This window comes from Agaricus bisporus (genome assembly GCF_000300575.1).
Source record: "Agaricus bisporus var. bisporus H97 unplaced genomic scaffold AGABI2scaffold_5, whole genome shotgun sequence".
NCBI lineage: Eukaryota > Fungi > Basidiomycota > Agaricomycetes > Agaricales > Agaricaceae > Agaricus > Agaricus bisporus.
Window position 1 is genome coordinate 1,972,403 of NW_006267368.1, and position 14,894 is coordinate 1,987,296.

At 44.9% G+C, this 14,894-nt stretch overlaps 6 protein-coding genes across 6 annotated transcripts; 5 read left to right on the forward strand and 1 right to left on the reverse strand.

Moving 5' to 3' along the window:
* Window positions 1-2,623: 2,623 nt before the first annotated feature.
* AGABI2DRAFT_143279 (hypothetical protein) lies at window positions 2,624-4,141 on the forward strand (the record flags this gene model as incomplete). Its single annotated transcript, XM_006461297.1, has 5 exons — window positions 2,624-2,947; window positions 3,007-3,159; window positions 3,220-3,306; window positions 3,359-3,748; window positions 3,845-4,141. The coding sequence occupies 5 exons, from the start codon at window positions 2,624-2,626 to the stop codon at window positions 4,139-4,141; spliced, it is 1,251 nt and encodes a 416-aa protein (XP_006461360.1).
* A 662-nt stretch (window positions 4,142-4,803) lies between these two features.
* Window positions 4,804-5,456, forward strand: AGABI2DRAFT_118261 (hypothetical protein; the record flags this gene model as incomplete). The annotated part of the gene is made up of 3 exons (XM_006461298.1): window positions 4,804-4,999; window positions 5,057-5,262; window positions 5,316-5,456. 3 exons carry the CDS (start codon window positions 4,804-4,806, stop codon window positions 5,454-5,456), a joined length of 543 nt encoding a protein of 180 aa, XP_006461361.1.
* A 95-nt stretch (window positions 5,457-5,551) lies between these two features.
* Window positions 5,552-6,337, forward strand: AGABI2DRAFT_118262 (hypothetical protein; the record flags this gene model as incomplete). The annotated part of the gene is made up of 2 exons (XM_006461299.1): window positions 5,552-5,780; window positions 5,832-6,337. The coding sequence occupies 2 exons, from the start codon at window positions 5,552-5,554 to the stop codon at window positions 6,335-6,337; spliced, it is 735 nt and encodes a 244-aa protein (XP_006461362.1).
* Window positions 6,338-6,450: 113 nt separating this feature from the next.
* AGABI2DRAFT_68721 (hypothetical protein) lies at window positions 6,451-7,660 on the reverse strand (the record flags this gene model as incomplete). Its single annotated transcript, XM_006461300.1, has 3 exons — window positions 6,451-6,928; window positions 6,981-7,357; window positions 7,412-7,660. 3 exons carry the CDS (start codon window positions 7,658-7,660, stop codon window positions 6,451-6,453), a joined length of 1,104 nt encoding a protein of 367 aa, XP_006461363.1.
* Window positions 7,661-8,761: 1,101 nt separating this feature from the next.
* Window positions 8,762-10,237, forward strand: AGABI2DRAFT_118264 (hypothetical protein; the record flags this gene model as incomplete). Its single annotated transcript, XM_006461301.1, has 1 exon — window positions 8,762-10,237. The coding sequence occupies one exon, from the start codon at window positions 8,762-8,764 to the stop codon at window positions 10,235-10,237; it is 1,476 nt and encodes a 491-aa protein (XP_006461364.1).
* A 1,437-nt stretch (window positions 10,238-11,674) lies between these two features.
* AGABI2DRAFT_192872 (hypothetical protein) lies at window positions 11,675-14,741 on the forward strand. The gene is made up of 2 exons (XM_006461302.1): window positions 11,675-12,293; window positions 14,524-14,741. Exons 1-2 carry the CDS (start codon window positions 11,721-11,723, stop codon window positions 14,659-14,661), a joined length of 711 nt encoding a protein of 236 aa, XP_006461365.1. The 5' UTR covers window positions 11,675-11,720; the 3' UTR covers window positions 14,662-14,741.
* Window positions 14,742-14,894: the final 153 nt, after the last annotated feature.

Sequence of the window (14,894 nt, forward strand, 5' to 3'; positions counted from 1 at the left end):
TTTCGTGAGTTAATTTCGTGATCCCATTCCGTTCGTTCAGGCAGTTTGTCGAAGTTCTTTCTGTTGAAAAGATGGGCGAAGGGTTTCATGTATGCTGGTAAGTCTTCAGGGTTCGTTGGGTCCGGTTCTTTTTCCTCAGTGTCTTCGTTTGATTGTAATCGTCGTATACGTGGTTCGAAAGAGATGTCGGTATGGGGAAAAGAACATGATGTGGGGCACCGGTTGAATTTGATCATTCCTTGTTTCCAATTGATTTCGGGGTTGTGGTTCGTTAACCAATCATGACCTAGAAAGAGGTCGGAGGATTGTAATGGAGTGACGACCGCGTTCAGTTGCTCGTTATGACCGTTGATGTTTAGATCTATCTTCGCGAATTTGGTGATATCCTTCTTTCCTGCTATCGTTCCATCTGAGTTCCTGCATGTGATCGGCCGTTCCAATTTCTTCGTCGGGATTTTCTTCTTCTTTACTAATCCTTCGTCGATACATGTGTGTGTGCATCCCGAGTCGACCATGGCTGAGACTTTGAGTTTCTTTCCGTTTGTTGTAGTGAGGAGGGGTTTTACTTCCAGTTCTTGCACTCCTAGACGTTTTTGAGGGACAACGTATCGATTGTTCATTTGTCTAGGTACATTGGTTCGCGAGGTCGTGCCTACTCGGAACCATCGGAAAAACCCTGCTCCTTCTTGGAATCGTTTTCATCATCAGAATCCTCGTTCATCGCTCTAATCCTTCCACTCCTGTTGCTTCGGCAATTCTTCGCAATGTGTCCCAACTTCCCACAACTGAAACATTTGAAGGTCTTCTTCTCTCCAAAATTCTTCCTCTTCTCTTCGCAGTCTTTCCCGATGTGTCCGTACTTTCCGCATTTGTGACATTTGGGTTTCCCATCCTTGTCCCATTCGAATTTCTTCCATCCTATCTCCATTGGTTGTCCGCTTCCTCCGTAAGTGATTCCAGTATCGGTCCTGTGATCAATCCTTTTCATCGTCTCTAGTCCTGACCCAACTTGTAAGATTGCGTTATTCCAGTCTTCTCTCGTCTCCGGAATGTCTTTCCTTGGGTATCCCAAAATCGTTTTGATAATATCGTGACGGGTGTGGCGTCTAAGGAGGAATATGGCGTGTTGGTCGTCGATTTTCGATTTGTACATGAGAGCTGTGAATTCGACTAGGAAGTCCATGGTGTTCCTGTTTCCTTGTTTGAGGGATTCGATTCTTTCCTCTGCTATATCCTTCTCGTTTCCTTTTCCGAATGAAGTCTTGATTTCTTCTTCAAAAGTATCCCATGTGTATGTGATGCTGCTGGCGAGTTTCTCTGTCCAAACTTCGGCAAAATAGCTGGGGATAGGTCCTTTCAATCGTACGATGGTAGCGATGATTTTCTGGTCGGTGTCCGTGACCTTGTTGTACTTGAGGAAAAGTGTCATGTTCATCCACCATTCTGCAAACTGCTCTCTATTCCCCCCAAAATCCTTCGGGCTCGGGATAAGCGACTTGAGTGCATCTGCTTGTGCACTAACGGTTACGGCGGCGTCGTTGCTCATGTTGTCGTTGTCTCGGGTGTTCTGATCGTCTGTGTCGATGGTGTTCTCGTTCTCTGACTCTGTGTCGATGGGGTTCCTAGTGTCTCTGTAACTCCTAAAGTCAACTGGTTGTCGTTTCTTCTGGTTCTTCCTGTTCTGGTTTCTCCTAGTAGATCTGGCTACTCGTTCGTAGTGTTCTTCGTCTAGACTGTCGTAGTCGTTTCTCTCTGTGCTCATACACTACTTCTCTGGTGCCCGTGTGGCTAAAACTCGTCTGATGCCCGTATGGCTAAAAAATTTCGGTTCTACAGCAAGCGTAAGCTGCACAGTACCCTTCCAAGGTACTTACTAATTGCAAGGTGAGCTAAGGACGCTTTACCAAATGTTACGACCTTAAAGCGAATGCTCAGGTTGCAGCGAAGGCAAAGACTTGAGGGCGAGTAAGGGGAAAAGCAAGTTGGTAAAGCGTAGGGAAATACAGAGAGTATCTACGCTTACTTATACTAAGACTATCTACCCGAGGTAACTAACTATAGGACGGGCTGAGTAACCATGACCGAGGTAGATGAGTAATACTGAGAAGGAAAGTACAAACTAGGAAGGAGGATGATCAATCATGAGAATAGAAGATTGATCATGAGAACAAAGAGATATAACAGGTAACATGAAAGAGAAAACAGTTCATACTTGTGGAGATCATAACACACTCTGACCGATCTCATCGAATGACGTCCAGTGGTTCAGGTGAGCGATCATTTACCATGTAGGCACTATGCCCATACAGTGTTTGCTGTCTAGTAGGCAGGATCTCTTCTTCTTCGGTTCCTCAAAAACGGCGGTTAACTGATATTATGAAAACTGCTGATCAAAACAAAAACAAGAGCCATCGACTATGATGCTTGAACTGCGTCTCGGGTACAACTGTTTTGAGAGAGAATTGGGAGAAAATGGAACAAGGTTGAGCAGGTTGATCGCTGGACATTCAGTATTGCCCGAAAGACGAAATTGGCTGCCCGAGGTGAGTATCCACTCCGTTGTATTGTCTTAAACCTTTATAAACTAGCATTCTAGATTCTGCCTCATTCATTTTTCTTTCCAATGTCGACTTGTTACAAACAACGCATCTCAACGGATTTCCACCAAGATCTCCTTGAACTCCTTGCCAAATGCGACGTCCATTTGCTTCCAGCTTCTGGCGAAGTCTCCTATCCCGATACTCTCCACATGCATGTAGCCAGTAAACCTGTACATGGCAAATCTACTGGTAAACGCTCTTTCCAAATGGGTCAACAAGTTTATTATCTCGAAAGCGACGGGCCCAATACGCCAGCACCTTTGACATTCTTTGGAGAAATTGGACCTGCAGCTGTTGGCACAATGACAACTGCTATAGGCAATTTCAAACCTTCGCATTACAATCCGGTATGTTATTCAGTACTTTATCGCTTCAGAATAGCTCAATCTAATCTATGTAAATCAAGCATATCCGAGACAACTCTACGGTTAAAGATGTATTTGCACTGCATGCAGTGTCTGATTCTACGCCTGAATTGGCTGATGCATTTGGTTCCCAAGTTGCCACCATTTCCGAGATAATTTCCACCGATGCGACAACACCTCTGGAAGATTTCGTGGTTCGTAATCATATCTTGTCTATACGCTGTTATAGGAATACTTTGCTAATGTTTATATAGTCAACAGAAACCATCGAACCTTTGTCTGCAAAGATGCATGGCACTGCACTAGACGTTCTAAGGTTTACTTCAGGTTTAAAATACTCAGTCAGTATATGATCTCTTTTCATTCATATCAGACTTCAACTTCTAAGGCTAGATTCCACGCGTGGCTAACACAGACCAACCTGCACCTAAAAAAGTTAAGTTGGCGACGATGATGAAAAAAGAAGACGCCACGGATTCAGGACAAGGGAGTCAAGATACTTTGAAAGATAATGATGGTATGCCTAACGCGTTGTCGTCACAAACTACACTCATCACCGAACCAAATGCAGCAGACAATATAGTCAACACAGTTAAACAAGTATTGCCTGTTGGCGAACATTACCATCCTTCTGTCCTTGAAGATTATGCTGGTGATTTATTTGATTTGAATCTGGCTCAATTGGTTCAACAACCTTACTACGACATACGCAATAATTTGATTCCACCCTGGCAACTAAAAGACAAACTTCGTCGAGGGACTGTCGTCGTCATCGATGCTTTTGTGAAGTGTTGGTTGATACCAAAAGATATCAATACGTGCAAAAAGGCAAGTCCTATACTCGAATGAAATTCATAAATATTTATGAAAGAACATCAGATATATCAACTTCAAATTGAAAAATTGAAAGTTGTTTCGCCAAGCGATGATCAAATTGAAGATCCTCCTCCCTATTACTCTGCACCGATTGCTAGAGATCAACCTTTCTCATCTCAAGCAAGTAGTTCTCGCAAGAGGGCTTCAGACATTTTTGTTGGCTACAGTGGTGACGACAAAAAGATGAAAGTCAACAAAATGCACTGCTCGCCCGTCAAAAACACTGCTAGTTCTAGTTCGCCTAGCACCTCCACTCGCCAACTACGATCCAAACCTGATACTATGGTTGTCGATGACTAACAATTCAATCCGTTTTTTCATTTTCTTTCATTTCCTTTAAGTTCATTTTGTTTTTTTTTCTTTAACTTCGTTTCATTAATCTCGCTTGTGCTCTTCAACTCCACTTCTTTTATTTCTCTTTGAGTTTGTTTTACTTGTTTGTTCTTCATATTTCTGATTGTTTCGAATATTGCTTGTGCCGATGTCTATATAAAACAAAAACCTTTGTAGCTGAAGACGTTGTTGCGTATTACTATTTGCAATATAGTGACAATTGCCTTCGGCCAAAAAAAACTTGAAGCGTTCAAGGTTAAGGTCTACAAAAGAAATATGCGACGCAAATGTTATTATTCCATCCTTCTAATAGAGTTGACCTATCTTTACAATGAGACACAAATGACGCGATGGAACTATAAGACATGCGAAAATAATTCGATCATTGCCGACTCCACAGGATGGATACTGGAAAATCTTTGAACCTTTAATCTATCTGAGACGCTCCATACGTTTTAAACTTGCCACCGTGTATTGTCTATGACGGCACCTATGGAGCATTGCCGCACACAAACTAAAAATACGCTGCCATACCAAGTGTAATCAGATCTAGTTTCATTTCCACACTTTTACTTCATCTATAAACAAATAAAAGGCTGGCGCGCACCATAGATACTATGTTCTGAACTATGCCTGTTCCATTTTACGAAGATCCTTTATCTGCCTTTCATCCTTTATGGAAAGATAAAGTGGATTGGACACCTATGCACACAAAGATGGCGATCTTGAGAAACTTTCAATCGCGTTCTCCATCAACAAGTTTTCGCATCCGAGCGATTGGCCGATATGTTGCTGCTAGTTCAATGACTGGAACTGGGCCCTTCAGTAAACTTGTTTCATTCGCAAGACGTGGTATAAAAACTGACACCACAATTTTTATAGTTGAATTACTTCGTGCAAACCAATTGGATCCCTCCATGTATCTTCTGATGGGTACCTGCCGTACCAATGAAGTCCTCGAATCAGGGTGGTCTTGTATGATAGATGCACTCCCTCAAGTCGAATCCTTGTGCGACATCTACAATAACTGCAAAGAGAGCCATTTCACAAGAATCAACGAATATAACCATAACATCTGCTTGATAGTAGTACGTCCATAATTTTAATCAGTCCAGACCAACATATTGACTTAATTCATGAGCCTTCACGCTTGGCCGATGCAGTGTCTCAAATAGACGGCTGGTCGTCGATTGACTTCTCATTCTATGACTATGCTTTACTTGCACCTAATAAGCACGTCTACTTTGCAGCAGTGCTCGATGGCTTTCATTTAGTTGAGTAGATACTTAGTTATTAAAATAGACGAGATAGGTATTCACCTCTACTTGCATCGCCACTATGACTATAAATAAATAAAATGTGCAACAATGCTCAACAATGAAACTCAACCATCTACCACCAACCTCCTCCACCAATTACAATAGTATGGATGAACATCACCTCTCCTTTTTAGCAGCCGATCCTGCATGTCCATCCAATCAACATTGGCCTAAAGATGAAGTTTGGGAATGTGACTATCTAGCCGACAAGACTATTGCAACAACGAAACAAATTACTAAGATTGTTGGCGAGGTAGATATTGTTAGCAGTGCACTTGGTTCTTTTGGTGAGTATCACCACCATGCTTGGCAATGCCGTTAATTACCACCAAATGTAGGAGACTATGATGATACATATGATATGTTGGAAAATGCACAGTTCCGTTTGAACGTCAGGGAACCTGTGCATTTTCCCCAATGGCAGCCCTTGTGGTCTTCTTCCGTTGAACGACTTGCACAACATCTGCACCATACAGGCAGCCAGTTTCTTCTGCCTTTATTCAGCCCCACAAACGATGCCATCATTTTCACCCACAACATTTTTCAACCATGCAGCACCGAAGGCAGCCACGTAATCAATTTCAACCCAAATGCCTACAGTGACAAACAAGCCGCCGTTGTCTGTCAACTTATGCGAACACATAATTTAACAGCGATGAACGTCGAACACTCGCCCGATCGGAAACCATTAGGACTTGAAGAGTTCCAAACCACACTTGAGAACTCTTTAGTAGAAGTATGGTTCACTATCAGGCACATAGTCAGATACCGAGCGTCAATTACTCCTATTCAAAGTTTTTTTGGGGAAATGTCAAATATCAGAATTCTCGCTCGGTATCAGTAGATAGCGCTTTCAAATCAGTGTAGCGACTGCTAATATGCCACCCATATGTATGCAATCTAAATAAAGCTAACAAAATACTGAAGTTTTGAATCAGGCGATGTGTATAATGAATTCTAGCAACCGACAAAAGACTTCTTCGGCTTCCCAACCAGGCGTGGTGACCTCCGCAGAGGTATTGCTTGAAGCCTCTTTGTTAGATCATCGAGCTCGTTCCCCTCCTTTTCCATACCAACGGGGTGCTTATCTTCCAGATCCAACCCCACCTCGCTCAGTTGTTGATCACTTAATTTGCCTGCTCGCCATTTTTTAATACATCCCACGACTCGGCCACCCGTCACAATGCATAAACCGCGCTGATAAAACTTTTGTTCTGGACTGTCGGGATTAGGGCTGATGTGAAATAAACTCGTTCCGTGCCAATCTCTAGGTCGCCACGCTATCAACGTATTTGGGGCAGCTTGAATCCGAATGCTGTATGCTGAAATGAAAAAATGTCCCCCAGCATCGACTGCAGACACAGAATCATCGAATGACCGCGACGTCGTAAGTGACAATGCCCATTTATGGGGCTGGTTTTCAAAATGAACGTAACTGAGCCCCACATCAAAATTTCATGTGCCACCAACAAAAAATTGTAACTTACCGGCAGTAGTTTTCAGCAACCACACCACATGGAGGTGCGAGCTCGGAATTATGAAATTCATAATCAGTTTCCTTGATCTTGATATGATACGTGCCTTTCCCCGAAGCATCCACGCCCATCTTCCCATTACCATCCATTCTGATATCGGGCCCGAGAGATTCAATGAATTTGTCGAAGTCTTCAATAATAGTTGCAGGAAGAAGAGAGCGAGCCAAACTCCATAAGACAGCAAACGATGAACTCGTGTCGTAGTCGACCTGCTCATGCAAAGACGTATTCTGCTTCTGCCGCTCAATGTTGCGCACCCATCCTAGCTTTGAATTACTTCGGGATCCAGCAGACAAGCCCATCTGCGAGATATGGCCACGATCTTCCTTCTATAGTGGGCTCCTGAATCAGTTCATAACCTAGTATATTGTTTTCTAACGCACCCGAGCATTCCGCCTTGTTCGGATAGCACCAGCGATTGAGTGATCAACAAACTCAACAATCCGCCGATCCTTGCAAGCATTGCGAATAACGACAGCCACCAATTCTCCATCACCATCAACAAATTGAACACTCTCGCCAGCTCCGACATCATAAGCCAAACGAGCAGATGTATCCAGCACATCGAGCCTGAAAATGCATTTGCGCGCAAGCCGGTCGTCAGGAAGAACACGCTCCAAAACAAACTCCATATTCCGATCGTATATCGCTTGTGTTTCCGATATATATCGCAAAGGAGGAGGGTACGCCACCAGCAAGCACTCGCAAACTTGAATTGGTATTCCTTGCAACAAAGTATGCGTGTTGACAGCAGCAGAGTTTAAATCCGAAACATGGATGATCCGCCTCTTTTGTGCTTGATACCGACGGGTTGCATTGTAGCGAATCTTTAATAAATTGCTGAAGACGACGGGAAGGTTATCCTGTACATGATCTCGGTTTGCCCATGCTAGAAAATTGACGGGCAAATTTGGATGGGGAGGCGTAGATGTGTTTGTGCTCCAAACGGATATGATCCGAGCACTAACTCGTTGGCGGTTCTCTTTAGTCGGAATGCATCCGAGCTCGGCACGGAGCTCAGCGTCTTCGACAATGAAGCAGTAGAGCCGCTTGCTCGAGTTCTCTAACAGCGTATCACCACCCAACTGCCTCTGTTTCTCGGCCTCCTTTTTGCCCAACCGTCGACCTCGAGGCATAAACTGCGGAATTCGGCACTTGATCAGCTGCCACCGAGACTGAATGGCGGTACTTCACCTACGAACAAATGCGTTCAGCAAAGAAGATTTAGAAGGCCCAGAACTGGACCGGACGGGCAGCAATGGACGCGGACAAAGAGGAAGAACTTGAACCAGCGGACAAAGAATAAAAGCAACGAGGATCTATTATTAGCGAAATGAAAACTGCATGACTAATCATAAGGCCCCTTCGCGCGCACCGTATATCTTGCTCACAAATCGAGCATAGTATATGTAGTGTAATCGCGCTGGGGAAAACCCCAAAAATGCTAACGAAAAGTGGCCAGCATTTATACGTTCCACAATACACACGTGACACACGCGTCACCCAATCGACCAACAAAACTGACCCGACGCGACTGATCACGCGCAAAATCGGCCGCTGAGTCACTGATCGTGACATACTCGGCAACGGAACCAAAAGTAGCGGGCTGTGCCGCTCGCCGGCCCTACGTTGGTTATTCTGAGCGTAGCACCGGTACCGGTATGCTGACCTGCAGGTATGGCACGTGATTCGGTAGGAGATATATACAGTTACCCCTCCACAATTTCTTCGTCATGTCGTGTCCTTACTGCCTTCATACAACACCTGGGACTTCATCCGCATTTACACCGGGAAAGGACATCGATGCCGAGATTGAACACATAGAAGATCTTATATCAAGCCTTATAACTGCACGAACAAGACTTCGTAAGAAAAGGAATGAATTACGATGTCCCATATATTCACTACCTCCTGAAATCGTCGCTCTCATTTTCAAGTTTACTTGTCCGTCTCTCAACTTTCCGCGAAGATATGGTATCGACGCAGTTGTTCCTAGTCAAATATTTCTCGGTTTGGGTGAAAGTGACAAAGTCATTTATCCCCGGACCCTCGGCGTGCTCAGCACAGTCTCAGCGCTTTGGCACAGCGTTGTTTCGTCGACACCATCTCTCTGGACATCATTTGTCGCAAATGACATGGACTTGCATCTCATGCAAACGGTGCTTGCTCGTTCTGGCAATCTCCCCATCTCAGCTAGCATTACCACACCGGACGTTGTGACTCCACACCTGTCAACCGTTCTTAACCCCAATTTGCTGGACCATGCTGCACGCATTCGCATGCTTCATGTGCGTTATGCCTCAAGTACCTGGTTAAAAGCACATATTGCCAGCTTCATTCACCTCGAACTCTTAAGTCTTCAGGGTAATGTAAATCGAGAAGAGTTGGTCCTGGTTGGCAGCTCGTGCACTCGTCTTGTCCTGAAGAACTTTGTGTGTCGCATCTTCCTATCTTGGTCCAAGATTCAGGTTTTGCATCTCACTCTCATACCAGTCGGTGTCTGCCTAGAGATGCTCCAGAGATGCACGAACTTGATAGAATTCAAGGTTCAACGTTCCCATACACCTTCAGTAGTGGATGGAGTGCAGCTTCCTAGTTCATCTTTCATCTTACCTCGCTTGGAGGTATTTGAATGGCTCGTGAATGGCGAGAACCCAGCAGACTGTCTGATGCTGCAATATACCTATATGCCTGTCTTGAAAACCCTCATCTGGAGCGAATCGCACTCTAATTTGCCACCTTCCGGCGCACTTTCCACCTTTTTCAAGCGCCTACCTTCGACGCTGTCTACGGTAGAAATGCAGTCCTGCACGCTCCATTCAGGGATATTCTCCTATTTTTGGAAATTTCCTCACGTAGAAGACCTCGTTTTCAGGGACTGTGCCGGTTCCTTCATGGATGGTGTATTTAGTAGTTTGGGAGCTGTTGTGGAGAATCAAGAAATGCCGACGTTACCAAAACTCAAATCGATCTATATCGGCAACTCGTCCTTTCGTCTCGACCAGGAGAATGTGTTACAAACCTTCCGACGCCGCGGCTCATGGCCATCAGGGTCATCGCGGGAAATAAACACATTTCGACTAGAATTTACGAAACCTCAAGTGGATTGGACACCCGAGTTTCATGAGGAATTAATCGAGATGGTCGAGGAGGGCTACAAGGTAGAACTTTGGGAGGATTCAAAACCAGTGGATTGGTTGTCTATGTAAGTGGAAGGGCGTCAGGAGATCGTGGCAGCCTCACTAGGGGAGAGGAGAGGGAAATATAGAGAGAGACTTAAGAAGAGGGAACGTAAAGTACGAGTGGCTAATATATTGCAAAGGAGGAAAAAAGGACCCAATTACATCTCGAGTGTGTACTTATTAGTATAAAGTAGCTCTTCATGTAATCAAAGGATTTTTGTGTATATTATTGTTCTTGTCTCGGCGTAGAATGGAGTGAAATCGACTTGGATATGCTAGGGCGTATTTGAACGGTGAAACAAGCAGGCACTGGCGGAACGTGGCGGTCCTTGGCTCAATGTATGTTATTCATAGGAACATTGCGATTGGTTAGAAAATCGCGTTTTCAAGGCTGATTGATAGTCCTGTAGAAACGCAACGAATTAACCCTCGGTATAAGCTACCGATGTTGGAACTGTGATGAAGTGTCAATGGGCGCCCCTCAGTAGCCCTGAGTCCTGTCACTGTGACACTTATGTCACGTATATAAATAGCGAACCAGTGCCGTAGCTCCTCTGCCGAATCCACCACCGTATCTCCCTTCAGTCCGTTTCTGTCTAGTGAATTCGACGTCAGCTACTACGTCGACTTCCCACCCGTGCTCCAGCAGTTGATTGACCGACTTAATTTTATGGTAATGTGTATCAGCCGGCGCTTCTTTCGACTACGTACCCCTAAGCCTTAGCCTCTTGGTACACACACGACACGCTGTCAATCCCTTCACATGGCTTGTCCCTATTGTCTTCAACCGAAGCCCAGGACTTCATCCACATCTATGCGGGAAAAAGACATCGATGCCGAGATCGAACGCACGGAAAATCTCATATCAAGGCTATTCACTGAACGATCTAGATTGTATAGGAAAAGGAATGAGATGCGATCTCCCATATATTCACTGCCCAACGAAATCCTACTCCTCATTTTCAAGTTTGCGTGCCCACCTCTTGACTTTTTGCATCAATATGGTCTGGATAGAAATTATACTCGCGAGGTCACGTATCCCCACATTATCAGCATACTTAGCGCAGTCTCAGCTCGGTGGCACAACATTGTCTCGTCAACGCCATCTCTTTGGGCATCATTAGTCGCAGATGATACTAGCCCGTATCTCATGCAGATGGTGTTTGCCCGTTCTGGAAACCTCCCCATCGCTGCCAGCTTCAGCTTGCGGGACCTCTCAGCATCGTACCAGTCAACCATCCTTTATCCAATTTTACGAGAACATGCTGCTCGCATTCGCATGCTTAATGTGCGCGGTGTAACACGTAATTGGTTAAAGCAGCATATTTCCCGTTTCATTCACCTCGAGTCTCTATGTCTTGAGGATGGTACTACTCGGGAAGAGATTCTCTCGGTTGAGAATCCATGCCCTCGCTTTGTCTTGAAAAGATTTACATGTCGCATTTCTCTGGCTTGGTCCAAGATACGGGTTTTGCATCTCATTGACATTCCCGTTGATGTCTCCCTGGAAATGCTCGGACAATGCACCAACTTGATAGAGTTCAGACTCAGAGATCCCGTTGTTTTTAGGGTTGAAGGAGTGCAGTTTCCGAGTTCCCCTTTCGTCTTACCCTGCTTGGAGCTTTTCGAGTGGCCGGTGTATCACAACTCTGAAGCAGACCGTCCAATGCTCCAGTACGCCCGTATGCCCGCTCTACAAACCCTTATCTGGAATCGCTTAGGTGTTTTTGATGCACCATCCGACGCTCTTTCCAACACTTTCTTCGATCACTTCTCCTCGACATTGACTACGCTACAAATTGAAGGAGGCATAATCAGATCAGGGCTTTCGATGTTCTCCCATTTCTTGACCCTCTCTGGTGTCAAGCATCTCATTCTCGAGGGATGCTCCGATCATTTTATAGACGATGTCTTCAGTAAGTTGGCGTCTGAGGTGTGCACGTTCGAGAATCGAGAAATGCTGGTGTTACCGAAACTCCAGTCAATCTGGATTGGTGATATTGATGGTCATCTCGACCAGAGGAAAGTATTGCAAACCTTCCGACGCCGCTGCTCGTGGCCAATAGGTTCATTGAAGGAGAACGTATTTCGACTGGAAGTCATGGAACGTCAGATGGGATGGACGCCTGAATTTCGGGCGGGGCTGATCAAGATGGTTGAGGAGGGATATAAGGTAGAACTATGGGAAAAATCAAAACCAGTGGACTGGTTATCTAGGTAAATCACATTTTAATTCTATCTTGTATATTACTTATCATTTTCTCGTAGTAGGACAGAGTGAAATTGGCTCGAATAAACCAGGGGCATGTTTGAACCCTGAAACAAACGGGTGGGATGTTGCGGTTGTTGGAGAACACGAAATACGAACTTCGATGTAGTGAACTATCTATGCTAAACTCGTTAGGGTTTATTTGTTGTCCAGGTCTTGTGTACGAACCATATAGTTGTACTAATGCAGTTTCTTCTTGAAGTTGCGGTCGGGCTATGTGTATATTACTATTCCAGTCTCGGTGTAGAATAGAGTGAAGTCGACTCGGATATGCTAGGGTGTACTTGAACGGCGAAACAAACTGGCGGAATGTGGCGGTTGTTGACTCAACTTTCGCACTCTTTTCATATGAATATTACGATTGGGAAATTCCGTTTTCAAGGCTGGTATATAGTTGTAGATGAGGCAGTCTTCCTGAGGAAACGAAACGAAATAACCCTTCGATATTTAAAACTAGTGATGTTGGTATATTACGATGAAAGGATGATATGGTAGTAGATACCTGTTCTTGTGCTTCAGCAATTGTTTCGCGGCCAACCTAACTCTGTATTGCCAGGGATATTGAAAGAATCAACTTCCGCTTGAATTATTCCGATCAATTATAAATATAGCATGGAAAACGACGTGATGTCATGATTAATCAGTCAAGACTCAACACTTCCTCTGACTACGTACCGCCAGTTTCAAGTCTTCAGTACACACACGGCACACCGTTTATCCCTTCGTCATGACGTGTCCCTACTGCTTGCAACCAAAACCCAGGACTTCATCCGTATTTACGCAGGAGAAAGACATCGATACGGAGATCGAACGCGTAGAAGATCTTATATCAAGGCTGATCACTGAACGATCGAAACTTCATGAGAAGAAGAACGAAATGCAATCTCCCATATATTCACTGCCCGCCGAGATCCTCGCACTCATTTTCAAGTTTGCGTGTCCGCCTGTTGACTTTTGGGGTCGGTATGGTCTGGATGGGTGCCTTGATCCTCCAGAGGTCACGTATCCCCACACCATCGGCGTACTTAGCGCAGTCTCAACTCGGTGGCACAGCGCTGTTTCGTCAATGCCGTCTCTCTGGGCATCATATATCGCAGATAGCAGGGACCTGCGTCTCATGCAAATGGTGTTTGCTCGTTCTGGAAATCTCCCCGTCTCTGCTAGCTTTAGCCTCCGACCAGCTTCGTACCTGGACCAGTCAGCCATCATTAACTCAATTGTGCGAGAGCATATTACTGCTCGCATTCGCATGCTTCACGTACGCGGTGCAACACGTAATTGGTTAGAACAACATATTCCCCGTTTTATTCACCTTGAGTCTCTATGTCTTGAGGATACATGGTTTGAAATCGAGCTGCTCTCGGTTAATAGTTCATGCACTCGTTTGGCCCTGAACAGCTTTACATGTCGCATTTCTCTGGCTTGGTCCAAGATACGGGTTTTGCACCTCACCGAGATTCCCATTGATGTCTCCTTAGAGATGCTCGAAAAATGCACCAACTTGATAGAGTTCAGACTAAAAGATCCCGCTGCTCCTGGGGTTGAAGGAGTGCAGCTTCCGAGTTCCCCTTTCATCTTATCCTACTTGGAGCTTTTTGAGTGGCCGGTGTGTTTCAATTCTGTAGAAGGCTGTGCAATGCTCCAATACGCCCGTATGCCCGCTCTCCAGACCCTTATCTGGAATTGCGAAGGTGCTTTTAATGGACCATCCGACGCTCTTTTGGAAAGTTTCTTCGACCACTTCTCGTCGACATTGGCCACGTTACAAATCGAAGGAGCCAAAATCAGATCAGGGCTTTCGATGTTATTCCATTTCTTGACCCTCTCTGGTGTCAAGCACCTCGTTTTCGAGGAATGTTCCGAACTTTTTATAGATGATGTCTTCAGTAAGTTGGCGTCTGAGATGTGCATGTCGGAGAATCGAGAAATGCTGGTGTTGCCAAAACTCCAATCGATCTATATTAACAATATCGATGGTCATCTCGACCAGGGGAAAATATTGCAAACCTTCCGACGCCGCTGCTCGTGGCCATCGGGTTCATTGCCATTTCGATTAGAAATCACGGAAGGAGATGTGTATTGGACGCCTGAATTTCGGATGGGACTGAACAAGATGGTCGAGGAGGGGTGTAAGGTAGAACTATGGGAAAATTCAAAACCGGTAGGCTGGTTGTCTAGGTAATTGAAGTTGCAATCGGGTTTTGCGTCTATTAAATATTCTCGTCTCATTGTAAAATGGCAGAATGAAGTGTATTCGAACGCTGAAATAAACGGGCGGGTTGTCGCAATTGTAAATATGAACATCCGTGTAGTGAACTAAACTCGTTTCCCTTTTGAATGACGGGAGACAGGGTTTACTGTATTTGTTGTCCAGGACTGTGCCAAACAAAGAGGCAGAGTAAGGACTGACGTGTT